General features: G+C 38.9%; 1 protein-coding gene across 1 annotated transcript in view; it reads right to left on the bottom strand.

Moving 5' to 3' along the window:
• Positions 1-250: 250 nt before the first annotated feature.
• Positions 251-15,175, bottom strand: part of exoc6b (exocyst complex component 6B) — a 109,005-nt gene continuing 94,080 nt past the window's right edge. Inside the window, exons 21-22 of the mRNA XM_041985041.1 lie at positions 2,221-2,333; positions 251-829 (exon numbers count right to left, since the gene is read on the bottom strand). Coding sequence (XP_041840975.1) covers positions 703-829; positions 2,221-2,333 — 240 coding nt within the window. The 3' untranslated portion in view covers positions 251-702. The remainder of the gene's footprint in view (positions 830-2,220; positions 2,334-15,175) is intronic.

The raw sequence follows: 15,175 nt of genomic DNA on the forward strand, positions 1-15,175 counted from the left end.
GTGTAGAGCCTGACCACATCCAGTAAGATTTTAAGCTACTGGCAGATTTCATTCTGGCTAGATAGATGAACGGGGGATGTGGTTTAAGAGCAGAACACACAGTTTTTATTTATAATGTTGTGGTTAATCATATCACCGTAGTTTAATTCTATGATCAAGCTTTCCAGTCAGAAACTTAACACATCAAAGTTGCCTTTAAGAACAAGATTAGTTCAAGTTAAAGTGTGAAACTGATTATATTGTTTTTTTAATCCCTACCAAAATCGTACATTCAGATCTTCCTGTGCTCTCACGGTGAAGGAGACAATCTTTAAATTGGCTCACCAATAGCTGTTTTCTATCTAACAAAAAGGGCTCAGTTACATCATAAAACAGCAGGGCATACGAGAGTAAACGGTATCTGAAGGATCCTATTCAACAGCTGGTAATACGGAGGTGACATCAGGCTAGTTGGGAGCTAATTACGGAAAGCCGGATACACTAGGATCCAGTTAGCTGGATCTAAATGTTAAGATTATAGTAGGATCTGTAACAGCTTCTTTTGGAGTGGATGTCCAGTAGACAACAGACAGTTTCAGGGCTTTTTTTTTTTTTTTTTTTTTTTTTTTTACTTTTTTAAGGCTTGACCCCAGCCAGGAAGTAGCCAGTAGGCTACAGGCTGGATGGTGGCTTCAGGCTCTATGACCAATGACGTGGCACACTTTAGGTATGGTGCTGCGCGATGAGGTTGCGAAGCTGTTTGATAACAGTGTCGATGAGTTTCTGCCTGTCTCTGTCCATCTTCCTGAACTGGGCGAAGACGTTGTTCTTCCTGCTTGTCTCCTTCATCCTGGAGGCAAAAAAAAAGGGATGGAGGGAGGAGGGGTAGAAAAACAGGAGATTAATAGGATAAAGAGGAATACAAGTGTTTGAATGTTAGGTAAAGTGATGCGCATCCACACACACATCAGGAGCATGCTCAGCACACACCTCTGCTACAGTCACCTGTTAAAGAAAAGCTACGTGCAGCAGGGGTAGGCGATATGGACACTATTTTTGGGCTAAACAATAAAACACATCTCTATTTTTATTTTCATTCAAACAAAAAGACATAGAATGCACCTTTACCAGCCGGGCTGTAAGGTTCTCTCTCACATCCATATACACTTTTAGGGTCATTTGAAATCTATTTTATTTTCTTCCAGAGTCCGTGTTTTCCATTTTACCCCCCTCATGTTTTCCAGGGGGACGAGTCTAATCATGTGGTGGATGTATAAAATTTCTGAGCTAAGTAGGAAAATATCTTCTTCTTAAAGATATTATTTTGGTTCAAGAGGCCGTTAAGCCTCATAATTTAAAGTCTCGAGATATTGCCCAGCCCTAATGTGTGGTAATTTATGACAAAATACTGAAACTGCTCTCAGCCTCCAGGAGGTTTAGGAGCCCACTGAACCTTTAAAAGCCCCTGCAGGCTTCCTTGTGGCCACAGGAAAGCCACCATGCATCATGGATGAACATGAGAAATGTTTCTGTACTGACTAATAAGAGATAAGAGGACTGTTTGCATATTAAGTCTTAAACATTTGTTTGCTTTTTGATACTGTGTTTGAGCACAAATCTATGTGAAAACTACAAACTCAGATTACAATCTTCAGTTTTCATGCAAGTCGTGTGTGTGAGGATGTGGTTATTGTCATTATTTTCATATCAGCTCAGGCTCCATCATCACGGATGGAACAAGATACAGACAAATGAGGGTGTTGTTATGGCGATAATATCAGTATCATCACGACATGGATTTATTTTTTGCTTGTGTTCAGGTTGTGTAATTACATATCCCTCAGATGAGATTTCACACACTAAAACAGACCGTTTAGTAGGCTTCATACATGCCTGAAACATTACACAGACACACGCAGACCATACTCACGGTTTAAATAACCTGTCAAAACATGATGAAGAGGAAGGACAGGAGACAGAAGAAAGCAGCCGAGTTGAAGATTTGTTTGCATTTGATCAGAGATTTGGATGATTGAGAATAGTTTTGTCTGACAAACACTCCACAACATGTTTATTTAACAAGAATATAAATCAGAGGAAAAAAAAAAGAAAAAAATCAGCAAACCCTCATATTTAAAAAGCTGCAACCATCAGCTCTTTTACTGATTGTCCAGATAAGGCGGAAAGAAGGAAGTGAAGGAACGAAACCAGAGTAATTAATACAGAGTAATGAGTACTCACTTCTCCAGAAGGGCCAGTGCAGTGTGTGGGTTGACTCTCAGGTATTTGCAGGTGGGTTTGCCGTAATCAGCAAGGTAGGTGGACCAGTCCCACTGGGTGAACAGTTCCAGTAACTGGGAGAGATTTAGAGAGATTAGTTTAAGACTTAACGATGAGTTAAAACACTGAGAATATTATTGCTAACAATAACCATGTGGCTGTTGACTTAGACTGCTAACACGTAATGACAAAGCAGGAAGGTGTCTATGCAGCAACTTCTCATGGTGAGAAATCTGGAGGTTTGTGGAAAATGTTAGTAAAAAGAAAAGTACAGAAACATCATAAGAGCTTGAAAAAATGCAGCTGGATGTTTTATTCATGGTTGTTGAAGATGTTTCACCAGAAACCTTAAAGAAAGAGCTAACATTAGCTTGCAAAACATTGGCTGGCTAACACACATGCAGACATGACAGCTAAATGAAAAATTGAATATACTTGACTGTTATCGCTCTTATTTTCAATTTAAGATTACCTCCCGAACACACCTGAATGTTAAGCTAACAGTGTTAGCCAAAAACTATGTTCAGTGTAACTTTTAGACATTTCCTACATTTAAATATCTCTGAAATTTATTTTATGTGGTTAAATTGTTTATGTAAATAAAGCCAGACAAGCTGTTATTTTTTTCAGGTATTCTGGCTTGTAATTGTTTTGATGATGCAGTCAGACTGATTAAATCAAGTCTTCTTAGCAGACCATATATCTGAACTAGATTAGGTTAGCCAGCATCACTATGTCTCTTATAATATTGACATTAGTGATGGTTCATTTCCTAACTGGGAACTTCTACTGGTGTTTTTTAAGATAGGTATAGTTTATTTATTTTTTCCTTCTTTTCTCCTCTCAGATTTTCACATTGTCTTCCAAATTTAAAGAAGGAAGCAAAATGTAACCACTGCAGCTATCTGTTGGTTCCCACAGGACATGAAGGTTGGTGCAAAGCTGAAAGATGGTCAGATCTGCATCACTTGCTTTAAAACAGCTCAACAGGGAAGCAGGGTTGGTGAGATGTGCTCCTTTGGTGACCTTCTAGTCATGGGTTAAATGGATTGTGCATTGTCAGTGGTAAATGAACAATGCAAAACTAAAGTAGTCCTAATCTTTCTAAGAACTTAGGGAGGACTATACAAACAGACTTAGTACTGGATTTATACTCAGTGTAGCTGGTGTGACCCAGTCCTGACCTCCAGAGATTATCAATTTCTTGATCTCCAAGAAGCTAATGGTTTGCTCAGTTTGTATTTATTTCCCTGAATGTAAAAAATGCTACAAATATACAAGAATTGGGGGAAAAAAAAGGTCAGTGATAGGTGTCATCTTCTTCTGAATGACCCACATTTCAAAGTGTTGCATAACCTGCTGCTGCCCTGCTGAACTCTACCTAACACACAGAGCAACAGGCCCTGGCAGGCAAACCCGTAAGCCTGCAGACATACACACACCGCCGTCTGTTAAACACACACACGCGTTAGCAGGGAGCCCCAGTGAACTCTGGGTAACACCAAACACACAGATCTAGAGAAAGAAACCATATGTGAGTGAAGGATGAGAGAAGAGGAGGAGGAGGAGCAGAGAGGGATGGAGAGCAAAACCACATGTGGGGAAGACGAAGAAAATGAGAGTAATGATGGAAACAGACACCGATAGAGTAACAGAACACGAGAGAGAGGCGGAGGGTAACAGCAGGGCAGAGGAAGATAGAGGGAGATAGATAAGAGGGGGAGATGGGATAGACTAGTGTTAGGCGATGAAGGTGCCTCATCAGGAAAACAGGAAACAGACAGAGGAGAACATAAGAGGGCTGATGTAACCACAAAAAACCAACATGGTTGACCAACTAGTGAACACTTAAACCTTTCTATAACATGAAAAATTTATAGAAACACCTGGTCGAATGATGATTAGAGTTAATGGACTACTAGGAAACAAGTGTTATCACCTGGAATATTTAAGTAAGATTAGACAGCTCATGAAATAAAAACATTAGAGTCCTTACAGTTTCAGTTGTTAACAACAGGTCAAATGCTCACATCGGTCCATGTCAGCATCAGATCAGATCAGCAGGATATAAAGCCTCTACATGGAGAAGCTTAAACAGGTGGTGCTATACTGGTGTCTTACTCCCTTTATTGCATTTGCAGTAATGTGTAGTTTCTAAGTTTCCAGTTTGTGCTGGGCACACTGCTACAGCTCAGGCTGGTCTTCTCAACCCTTGTGCCCGCCTCAAATTTAGTACCCTCTGTTGACCTTCGTGTCCAAAAATGTCCATGCACAAAAACCACTATAAAATTATTAAAATGTTGATTAGATGTTGATTGGAAACTTATTCCACCCACACACCCACACACACACACCCACAAAAAAAAAGGATCTTGGTGGTGATCTTAATGCAGATCAAAAACAGCATTGGAAACGAGCTACTAAAGAAGAACTGCAGACCTTTAAAAGTTGTGTTTTTCTAGAAGAAATTTGCAAGTGAGTTCAACCCACAGGGTAACATAATTAATTTAAACTAAAACTGAATCATTTTAGTTGCCTACAAAGAAATAACATAAAAATCTATTCAGCTGTTTCTTAAAGTAGAATATATGTGAAGATTTTGGTGGAAGTTTCCTTTCACATAGACTCCACACAAGCTAGAGAAATAGCTGAACACCCACAGAACCGAACAAGAAATGTGCTTAAATCATGTAGTTACCCAACATTTATAAAAACATTCCAATTTAAGACAGTGTCTCAACTATGGTCCTCAAGGGTCCCTGTCCTGCAGGTTTTAGATGTTTTCCTAATCCAACACACCTGCTTCAGAATAATGGACCTCCTCATCAAGTCTGTTAACGAGTCATTCATTGCAACCAGTTGTTAAAGTGGGGGAACATCTCAAACATGCAGGGCAGTGGTACTCAAGGACTGGAGCTGAGAAACATCGTTTTAGGAGACACAGGGCTTAAAGTAAAAGAAAAAAATCCTGAGAACTTTTTTCCTGGGAGTGGATCGGATGCATACACACTATAGGCAAACAACTTTTTGCCATTGTGCTTGGCATGGCATAAGATGACTGAAAAGTCAAAAATAGTGAGATGTCTTGCAGACGGATGCAGCACTCTTAAAATTGCCAAGCTTTTGAGGCGTGATCATCGAACAATCAAGCGTTTCATTCAAAATAGTCAACAGGGTCGCAAGAAGCATGTTGAAAAAACAAGGCGCAAAATAACTGCCCATGAACTGAGGAAAATCAAGAGTGAAGCTGCCAAGATGCCACTGGCCACCAGTTTTGCAACATCACTGGAGTGCCAAGAAGCACAAGGTGTGCAATACTCAGGGACAAGGCCAAGGTAAGGAAGGCTGAAAAACGACCACCACTGAACAAGACACACAAGATAAAACGTCAAGACTGGGCCAAGAAATATCATAAGACTGATTTTTCTAAGGTTTTATGGACTGATGAAATGAGAGTGAGTCTTGATGGGCCAGATGGATGGGCCCGTGGCTGGATCAGTACAGGGCAGAGAGCTCCACTCTGACTCAGACGCCAGCAAGGTGGAGGTGGGATACTGGTATGGGCTGGTATCATCAAAGATGAGCTTGTGGGACCTTTTTGGGTTGAGGATGGAGTCAAGCTCAACTCCCAGTCCTACTGCCAGTTTCTGGAAGACACCTTCTTCAAGCAGTGGTACAGGAAGAAGTCAGCATCGTTCAAGAAAAACATGATTTTCATGCAGGACAATGCTCCATCACACGCATCCAAGTACTCCACTGCGTGGCTGGCCAGAAAAGGTCTAAAAGAAGAAAAAATAATGACATGGCCTCCTTGTTCACCTGATCTTAACCCCATAGAGAACCTGTGGTCCCTCATCAAATGTGAGATCTACAGGGAGGGAAAACAGCACACCTCTCTGAACAGTGTCTGGGAGGCTGTGGTTGCTGCTGCATGCAATGTTGATCGTGAACAGATCAAGACACTGACAGAATCTATGGATGGCAGGCTTTTGAGTGTCCTCGCAAAGAAAGGTGGTTATATTGGTCACTGATTTATTTTTGTTTTGTTTTTGAATGCCAGAAATGTATATTTGTAAATTTTGAGTTGTTATATTGGTTTCCCTGGTGAAAATAAATAAGTGAAATGGGTATATATTTGGTTTTTGTTAAGTTGCCTAATAATTATGCACAGTAATAGTCACCTGCACACACAGAAATATCCTCCTAAGATACTAAAACTAAAAAGAGCCCCACTCCAACTTCCAAATATATTCAGCTTTGATATTTGAGTCTTTTGTGTTAATTGCGAACATAGTTGTTGTTCTATAATAAAATTAATCCTCAAAAATACAACTTGCCTAATAATTCTGCACAACCTGTACATGTGAAACTCAGGCTAAATAATTTAAATTATTCATTTAGCAAGCATTTAATTTAGTAAAGGGCAATATATATATATATATATATATATATATATATATATATATATAAACAAAACAAAAAAAAAAAACAGTTACAGAGCAACAGTGAACATTTTAATTTTAAATTGCAACATTTCCATTGTTTTTGTTCAAAACCATATCAAATTAGGTTATAAAAAATACAAAACAAACAAATGCAATTTAATACACTAAACTACAAGTCAAGTGACAATATGTCTAAATTTGGTATGATTTTGCAATTGCTTTAACGGGTTTATTAACCCTGCAGATGAAGACGTGCTGTAATCAGAAACGATATCCAGGCATGTTGCTGCTTCACTGTTTAGGTTTCATGCGTTTGTCTCATGCTTGTTTATTGCAAGTATGTAAAGTCCAGTAAGGATATGATTTGTGTGTTGATTTACAAAGTTTAATTTCCACTGATGTTCATGACTTATTTTATTTATTAGAGTACATTTCTTGTTAATAAAATGCAGAATCTACATTAAAGTGGTCTAATATCAATCAAGAGTTATACTGTGCATATTACGGGCCAAGTAGTACCTTACACCCACCTCTTATTCTTTTAAAGTGGAATTTGGTCTCAGAATAATTGTTTTAACATATCAATAGCTGATCATGGGCCCTGTAATTGTCAATAAAACAAAAAATGTTTCTTAAAATGGCTACAGTTTGTTCATGTGAGACATATTTTATAGATGAATGGCCATCTACTTCCTTGCATCCACTACACCCCTCCTTCTATCCATGCCCAGCACCATTTGGTTCTAAGGCCGTTGTCAATTAGGACATCTTTTCTTGGCTTCATGGATTTACTCTGCATTTTTTTAAAAATCTGATTTCGGTGAAACAACCATCGGCTTGGATGCTGCGTTCAAGACCACTTGGTGATAACGTTCAAGTTACAGGTTAACTCGCGAAGAAAACGAAGTGTGGTATATGTCACTATTTGCTGAACACTGAAAACATATGCAGCAGCAAGTTCTGCTCATTTTCGAAGATGAATACGTTATTTTCCGACTTTAACACTGTTCAATTCATTTTCAATTTAGAGTCTCAACCATTATATCCATAGTTAACAGTTTTTTTGTTTTTGTTTTTTTTTCTGAATCACAGTGAAAAGCCGCAGATCCGGCACGGTGCCGGAATACTTTAAAGCCCTGGAGACAAAAACCCTTAAGACACACCAGCTGGTTTAAATCGAAGTAAGGAGGTAATGACTAATATTAAGTTATTCCTGAAAACAGGAAGTGTCCGTAATATTTTCTCCACTCAGTTCAATCAGGTTTCACATGGAAGCAGGCGTTCTTCCTCCTTTCCTTTCCTTCCTTGCTTTCCTCCCTTCTTCATCCACCTCCCACTATCACTGTTTTCGTCTCCTCCTTCTCATCCTCCCTCTCTTGTTCTTACACTGCCATGATCACCTCTCTGTCCTCAGGTTCACCCCTTGTGTGGCCGAGGTTTGACCTGATAATCCTTCAGTATAAACAAGAACAAACAGGAATGCTGCTTGTGCGCACAAACAGGTATATACAAGGTTATGAAACGAAAAAAAAAAAAAAAAAAAAAAAAACTTTATTTATGAGATACAGAAACATGAGGATGTGTGTTAGAAGTCAGTACACACTGTCCTACAAACAACCTGTTTCAGTTTTTAACGTACAATTTGCTAATCTATTTTTCCTTGTTAGTCCACACAAATCTCAAAGCAAAATTAAACTTTTGGAGTGTTTGACAATTTTATCAAATACAAGACTGAACAACCTAATCAACAGAAGTATTTAGACCTATCACCTACTTCTTGGTCCAAGCTTCTTTTGTAGAAATAAAAGCCTAAAGTCTTTTCAGGAATGATCTTACAAGCTTGGCACACATTTTATTTTGGAAGTTGAACTTGGGTAGAGGTGGGAGAGGAGCTCAGGAAACTTGCATCTATCCATCTATTTATCTGATTTACTGTAAAAGGGAGTTTTTTCTTGCCCTTGTTGCTCCGGGGTGCATCTAATAATTGTTCAGAGTATTGAGACAACATTGTTGTTGGTGCTAATTACATGAACTTGTACTGAACCATAAGAAGTGTCTTGCCAGACAGAATGTTATTTGCCTGTTGAAAACTTTAATGTTTTGCAATGAGACTAAAATGGGTGTTTTTGAGGAAAAAATGAGGTATAAGTTGGCCAAATAGAGGCCTGTCCTACAGCTGTTGTATTAAAGGAAGCAACCCTGTAGAGCTGTGTTAACACACACACTCATAAGCGGAAAGAAGGCGAACACACATACCACATGTAGACAGATAAGCCGGCAGCTGAGATCCAAGAGATTTTCATGTTACCTGAGGGTGATTGCTGTCTTTACTCTGGACTCACAATCAGTACATCTCCCTCCTTTTCCTTCTCCCTTTTTTAAACTGATCAACTAAAAAGTTTTATCAGCACGATGAAAGAATCAAGCAACCACACTCTGTACCTGAGAACAGTTTAATGTAAAGTCACTTTCTACCAGCAAATAGACACGTGTGTGGCAGCATCATCATCCAGTTTTTATATTCAACAATTCATCTGTCAATCCTTTTTCCACATTTTACATTATAAGTGATCACTGTCATCTGCCTGAAGATTTATCAAAGCCAGAAGGTAACAGTCGCTGCTGGAGGACACACTTGGAATTTTCTAAAGCATTCACAGGCTTAACACCCAGCATCTGGTCTTTTATCATGCCATCATTATGAAAAAATAATGTGTTCCTAAGGATTAAAAAAAAAAAAAAAAAAGAAAAATCATTAATTTGTCACTAAAGATCACTGAGTAAACTAAAGCCCTGTGGAAACAGGGTATAAGAGTCTATTGATTTGCACCTATGTCCAGGACTGTTCCACACTGCAAGACTTGTGTCCAATTTTCACTCTGTAAAGAAGCAAATCCGACGCTGAATGGTGGTCATCAATTTCTTTTTCTCAAAACCCTGAAGACATGGTTCATAAGGTGTGCTGACACCTGCCAGTCTCTCATCATATATCTAGCTTTCTAACTGTTTCGGAGGAGGAGCTACAGCCACAAAACACCAGGTCACAGGACACAGAAATGGAAAATAAATAACAATCATGGAGCATTGTAATTAAAGTGGTTTGTTCAGGAAACAGAACTTGGCTGAAAAATTTACAAACATCTTGACAATAACTGTTTTTAAGGTGCAACATCACCATCAACCAGGTAAAAAAACAGACCCAATTACCAGGAGCTATTTATCTTAGAGTGTAATGAGACTTGTCTGAATGACAGCTGAACTGCTCAATAAATTTCAGTCAGCTGGAGTCAAGCTGGAGATTTAGTTGCAGATCAGTCGTGTAGATTGAACTCCCTAGAAATTCAGAACACTGGCACTGTGAGCAACACAATGACTGGACAACATTAAAAGTCTTGGGTCTGATCTTTGCTTAAACTACAATCCCATGAAACTTTTGAACTGTTGAAACATCATAAATGTCTCACCAGGACCCTTGTCCTGATAAAGTTAAATCTGCCTGACATCTAATCCTGCAATTCTGTCGTCTTACTTCTGCTAATATTACCCACACAGTTTAAAATGTAAGATTAAACTTTAGGTCATAATCATGTAAATAACAGCTAAATCTAGAATTTCTTCTCTGCTTATAGACCAGCACTAACATTTATGGAAACTTGATGTATGGAAAAGCAGGAAAAAGATGGAGAAAAGGATGAAAATAAAATAGAACAAATGGAACAAGGGGATCTTTGGGTGAAATTTAGTTGATAGGATTTACATTTTTATCAGAAGTTTACAAAGAGAGCGAGGGTACGATTACATGCAGACTTGAAAGTTCGCTGCTTCTAGACATTTCTTCTAACTTTCTATGCAGGTCATCCTACATGAAAGAGGAGCCGAATTCACAGACAACGTTTTCAGCTACTTGAATGGGGCTTTCACTCATTTTGATGCTACACTGACATTCATTATGCATGTTCCTGGAGCTGTCACCGCCCTGCTGCATCCAGGCTGAGGAACCCCTTCTAACCACTTATTCCCAGCCTGGAGCATCACAACAGCTGCATTTCACTTAACGGCACCACATCACATGACAACAACTACACATCAACACAAACTGTGACTGATTCAGCGGACATTAACAGAAGAGAGAGAAAGTAAGAGACCAGAGGAAACATCAGACTGACTTTTTCTAGCAGGAGAGAGCTCAGAGAAGAGACAGGATGCAAGATGGATGCCGAGGACACAAAAGTTTAGTTGTGTTGCTTTATGGGACCACAAGTTATCAAAGTGGTAACTAGCTGCTTTTCAGTAAGTTTCTGATATGTTTAACGGTCTTAACAAAAATAAAGATGTGTAAATAAAAGCAGCTCTATTGGCACTTCAGCTGTGTTTAATACATGCTTCAAAATGCTCCAACCTTCCAGCTTACTGGAGCTTTTTCATGTAATTTCCTCCAATTTCTGTTGGACAAACATGTTTACCTGCTTTGAAGATTCTGTTTTTGGTCAGAACAATATTTTCTTTTCCTCCTTGTGCCATGTAAACAAGCTCAGTGACAGAGGAAGGTGGAGGACATAAACAGTAGGAGAAGTCCAACAAAATGGGAGGACAGGAGGAGGAGACGCAGATAAGACCGATGAAAATGGAAAAGGAAAAAAAAAAAAAAAAGGGGGTGAGCGTGGGCTTTCCAAAAAAATGAGCCGCACGCGAGCCAGCAGGTCCTCCTGGCAAACACACACACACACACACACACACACACACACACACACACCTGACCCTCCATTCACCCCGCACACACACAGAAAACGGCAGGTCTCTTTCTTCACCTCTCGCTGAACTTTTTCTCCGTCTCGCTCCGCCTCTCTCACCTCGCCATGGCCTCCCCCGCGCTATCGCTCCTGTCTCCACACACACACACACACACACACACAGATTATTGCTTCCTTTTATACTTCCAGCAGGACGAGCAGAAAAACAAAGTGATGTTACCCTCACATTTCTTGTTTTTCTTTCATTTCTCCTCTTTTTTTTTTACCCATCTTAATCTTTTTACTTTCAATCATGTGATCTTTGTTTTCCTCCCTCCTTTCTCTTCTGCCTCCCCAATCCATGAGCTCTCCTCATCCCTCTGTTCTTTTCCTCCCTTCTTCAAAACATTATTTTTATTCTTTCTCCCCTCTCAATGCTTTCTTTCCCTCATTTCACTCCCCCTCGCCTCCTCATTATCTAAATGTCCACTGTACTTCTTACTCCTTTTCACCTCCTCCTCCATCCGTACTGCTTCTTCCCCTCCTCTCCTTTCTCCTCTCTCGGCATTTAGCAGAGTTGTTAATGGTTATTCCGGCTGTAGGCAGGATTTATTTGTTTGGGACCATTGGGGAATTGCTATGTTCCCATTCCTAATGGCTAAACGTCAGGGTCACCCAGAATTCATCATGTTTACACTCTGCACACACACAGACGGCGGTTTTGATTATGTAATCTTTCTGCTATGAAGTAAAAAATCTGCGACCAAGAGCAGTGAACCTGAGATCATCCATCTTTACACGGGAGGAGAAAATTGATAAAAAAGAGACCTGAATAAGTAAGATTCTTAAACTTTTCTTCTTCTCTCACATACCTTCACTCCTCTTTACGCCCCAGTAGCCTCTTCCATCAACTCCCAGCATCCACCTCTCTCACAGCTCTCTAAGCTGTCCATCTCCATCTGAATTTGACAGCCCAGAGGTCAGAGGTCGCTAAAAGCAGGGAAAGTGGATTGGACTCTTATCAAGAGCAGCAGCCAGTTTGGCACCCGTCCATCTGCACTCTGTAGATGTCCACCGCCAGACAGTCATCAATCATCCATCCATTTACTGATCCACCACAAGACCTTTCTGTTTAGTCTCAATAAAGTGGTCATCAAATATAAACATGTTCTATAATTAAAACATGTCAACAATTCATATTAATAAAAACAAACAAACAAAAAAAAAAACAAACTCAACTGTACCTCTGTTAGTAGGCCACACTGTTATAGGACTATGCTGGACTTAGGTTTATCCGGGTATATGGCTGTGAGTGATGTAAGTTTCTATAACATAATGACAAATGCAGCCCCTTATCATCGAAATGTATTTACAATTATATAAAAACAAATAGCTCCACTTTTATAAAAAAAAACAACAACTTTAAAATACAATATTAAATAAAATAACAATGAATAAAAATAATTATAAAAATAATTGCATGAATAGAAAATAAAATGAACATATAATAAAATAAACTGATTAGCAAGAAAGAAATCTAATTTAAAAAAGGCCAGAAGTGGTTTGTGGGTAATTTGATGCAACAGGCCTCAAGGAGTAAAAAAAAAAAAAAAAAAAAAAAAAAGTCAGGAAACGATCAAATCCTCCTGCTGACAGAGCAAAAATCTACATTTATGAAATAAATGTAGAATAATCTGGAAACACCGCAGTAAAATGACAGGATGATCATATAAGTAAGTCAATTTTAGTTATACAGCACTTTTCAAGAGTGTATGTCAAAGTGCTTCATAATAATAAAAACACAAACATACAATGGATAAAAACACTTAAGAACAAAAATTAGGAACAGAGTGAATAAAACACAATTTTGTGTCAAAGAGGAATTTATCAGTTTTGGGAGTTTTGTACCGAAACTAAATACAACCAAAAGAAATGTCCTGAGAGGTTGTTGAGCCAAGACTAAACTTTCTTGGTGCACTACACCAAACATTATGATAATTAGCCTTGAAATCCTCCATTTATATCAGCTGCAGCTTAGTTGCAGTTCCAATCAGCTCATATGTCTTGAGGACACCTTGTGGGTTTAACACTCAGGCATGAAAGTCCATCATGTCCCAAGTGACTTCCTCCCCCATTCTACTAAATATACAAGTAAATTTAAAGATTTAATTCTCATTCTTCAAAGACTTTTTGAGCACTTCAACTAAGCCTAACATATTGGTTTCGAGTAACAATTAGATGTCAATTGGGTTTAAATGGAAATGGTAACACCACACTGCAAGGACAAGCTTACTGGACTGAAGATGACGATTGCTTTAGGAAAATGTGTCAGTTCTGCCCATCCAGCTCAAAACTAGCGATGTATGTTGTCGGTTCAGAGGACTAAAGCAAACAGCGATTGGTTTAGTATAGTATAAAAGTTCAACGCTTGTTCCAAAGTTTTGGAACAAGGTTAAATTAGTTCAAACCATCACCATGGAAAACAGTCTACTTTAACACCTGTCTGTCGACAGCAATTGCTTCGAACTTTACTCTACAGCCAAATCCTCAGATCACTTCAAAGTTCAAAGGTCACCATCAGTACACAGAGACCATGCTGACACCTGTCATCCAGGTCTATGCTTAAAGTCAGAAAGAAAAGAAGACATTTGGGCTGACTGGAGGTAACAATGGAGCATCTTGAAACCTGCCAATCACAGTGGTCTTCTCTCCCTCCTTTCCCTTCTCCCTCTGCCCTGTCTGTCTTTTAAGCAAGAATTTAACCCACTTAAAGGAGAGAAAGTAGTTTTTACTTTCATCTTGAAAAACAACAGCAATCTTCAGTCATCCTTCTGCTCCTCCCTTCCAACCCAAGGAGACGATCTGTATCTTTGTTCCCTTTTCCGACTTATCTCCATGTTCACCCCATGCAAGGAAGTGAACAACAAAAGAAAATTCTTTTCTTGTGACTATGAAAAGAGATTAAGTCAACACTTGCTTGGTCATTATTTTATGCAGGTTATATTTCTAAAGCTAAGCCGTTAGTTTTCATACGACTTCTAAAACATGCTGATTTGTGATGTAAGAGGTCGTTTTCTCAAAGTTAGCATATTCCAGACCAGAGACTGTAGCATTAGTCTGCTGGTTATATGCACAATGCAGTTCTCACATGGTTTGTAAAACGTCAACTAATTTAAATGAATCACTCGCAAAATTTCCAACAGCCCAAACTGATGCCATCACACCCATTTTATGTGATCAAAACACAAAAAATTGATTATATTCCAAAATACAGAAAAGTGTAAATGTTCTTTTTATTCAGACTTCTTATAATACACGCACACAATATCTTGTGTGTTTTTAATGGCCATAAACATATTTCATCATTCAGCATCTTTTTTGAGGATGTGTGCCTATCATCATCATTTAAAGCCCAAGCTGAGCAGTCTAAAACTTTTAAAACATATTTAATTGTAGCTGATGTAAAGCAGGAAAAAAGCTGGAATCAGAGAATCAAATTTCCACGCCAAGACTTTCTAAACCCAAACATCCTCCCTGTTAGAAAGCAGCATGTTCCATCTCATCTGCAACAAAGTCTGACTTAAAAGACTTCACACTTAACCCAGAAGTCAGGAGGTCAACGGTCCCATTGGGAGGTTATCACTTGGGCAGCTACTGGAACTGTCTCCACGAGTCTTCTTCAGCTCCTACAATCAACTGAAACTTTATTCTTCATTCAGTTCATATTGCCTGTTTCACTTC

Source organism: Melanotaenia boesemani, chromosome 5 (assembly GCF_017639745.1).
Source record: "Melanotaenia boesemani isolate fMelBoe1 chromosome 5, fMelBoe1.pri, whole genome shotgun sequence".
Classification (NCBI taxonomy): domain Eukaryota; kingdom Metazoa; phylum Chordata; class Actinopteri; order Atheriniformes; family Melanotaeniidae; genus Melanotaenia; species Melanotaenia boesemani.